The 569-nt window shown below is 49.0% G+C and overlaps 1 protein-coding gene across 1 annotated transcript in view; it reads left to right on the top strand.

The window, feature by feature from the left end:
• The first annotated feature begins 201 nt into the window (after positions 1 to 201).
• Positions 202 to 569, top strand: part of LOC125485032 (beta-2-syntrophin-like) — a 39,891-nt gene continuing 39,523 nt past the window's right edge. The window contains exon 1 of the mRNA XM_048605929.1: positions 202 to 223. Coding sequence (XP_048461886.1) covers positions 202 to 223 — 22 coding nt within the window. The remainder of the gene's footprint in view (positions 224 to 569) is intronic.

The raw sequence follows: 569 nt of genomic DNA, 5'->3' as shown, positions 1-569 counted from the left end.
TCTTGAAAAATGTACATATTACAGAGGAGGTGATGCTGGATATCTTAAAACACATAAAGGTGGATAAATCCCAGTGACCTGATCAGATGTACCCTAGAACTCTGAGAAGCTAGAGAAGTGATTGCTGGGTCCCTTGTTGAGATATTTGTATCTTGGATAGCCACAGGTGAGGTGCCGGAAGACTGGAGGTTGGCTAACGTGATGCCGCTATTTAAGAAAGGCAGTAAGAAAAAAACCAGGTAACTATAGACTGGGATAACAAGGTGTAGAGCTGGATGAACACAGCAGGCCAAGCAGCATCATAGGAGCAGGAAGGCTGACGTTTCGGGCCTAGACCCTTCTTCAGAAATGGGGGAGGGGAAGGGGGTTCTGAAATAAATAGGGAGAGAGGGGGAGGCGGATAGAAGATGGATAGAGGAGAAGATAGGTGGAGAGGAGACAGACAGGTCAAAGAGGCGGGGATGGAGCCAGTGAAGGTGAGTGTAGGTGGGGAGTTAGGGAGGAGATAGGTCAGTCCAGGGAGGATGGACAGGTCAAGGGGGCGGGATGAGGTTAGTAGGTAGGAAATG

Source organism: Rhincodon typus, chromosome 15, assembly GCF_021869965.1.
Source record: "Rhincodon typus isolate 14 chromosome 15, sRhiTyp1.1, whole genome shotgun sequence".
Taxonomy (NCBI): domain Eukaryota; kingdom Metazoa; phylum Chordata; class Chondrichthyes; order Orectolobiformes; family Rhincodontidae; genus Rhincodon; species Rhincodon typus.
Note: the sequence above shows the minus strand (reverse complement) of the source record. Positions and strands in the feature narration are given on the sequence as shown.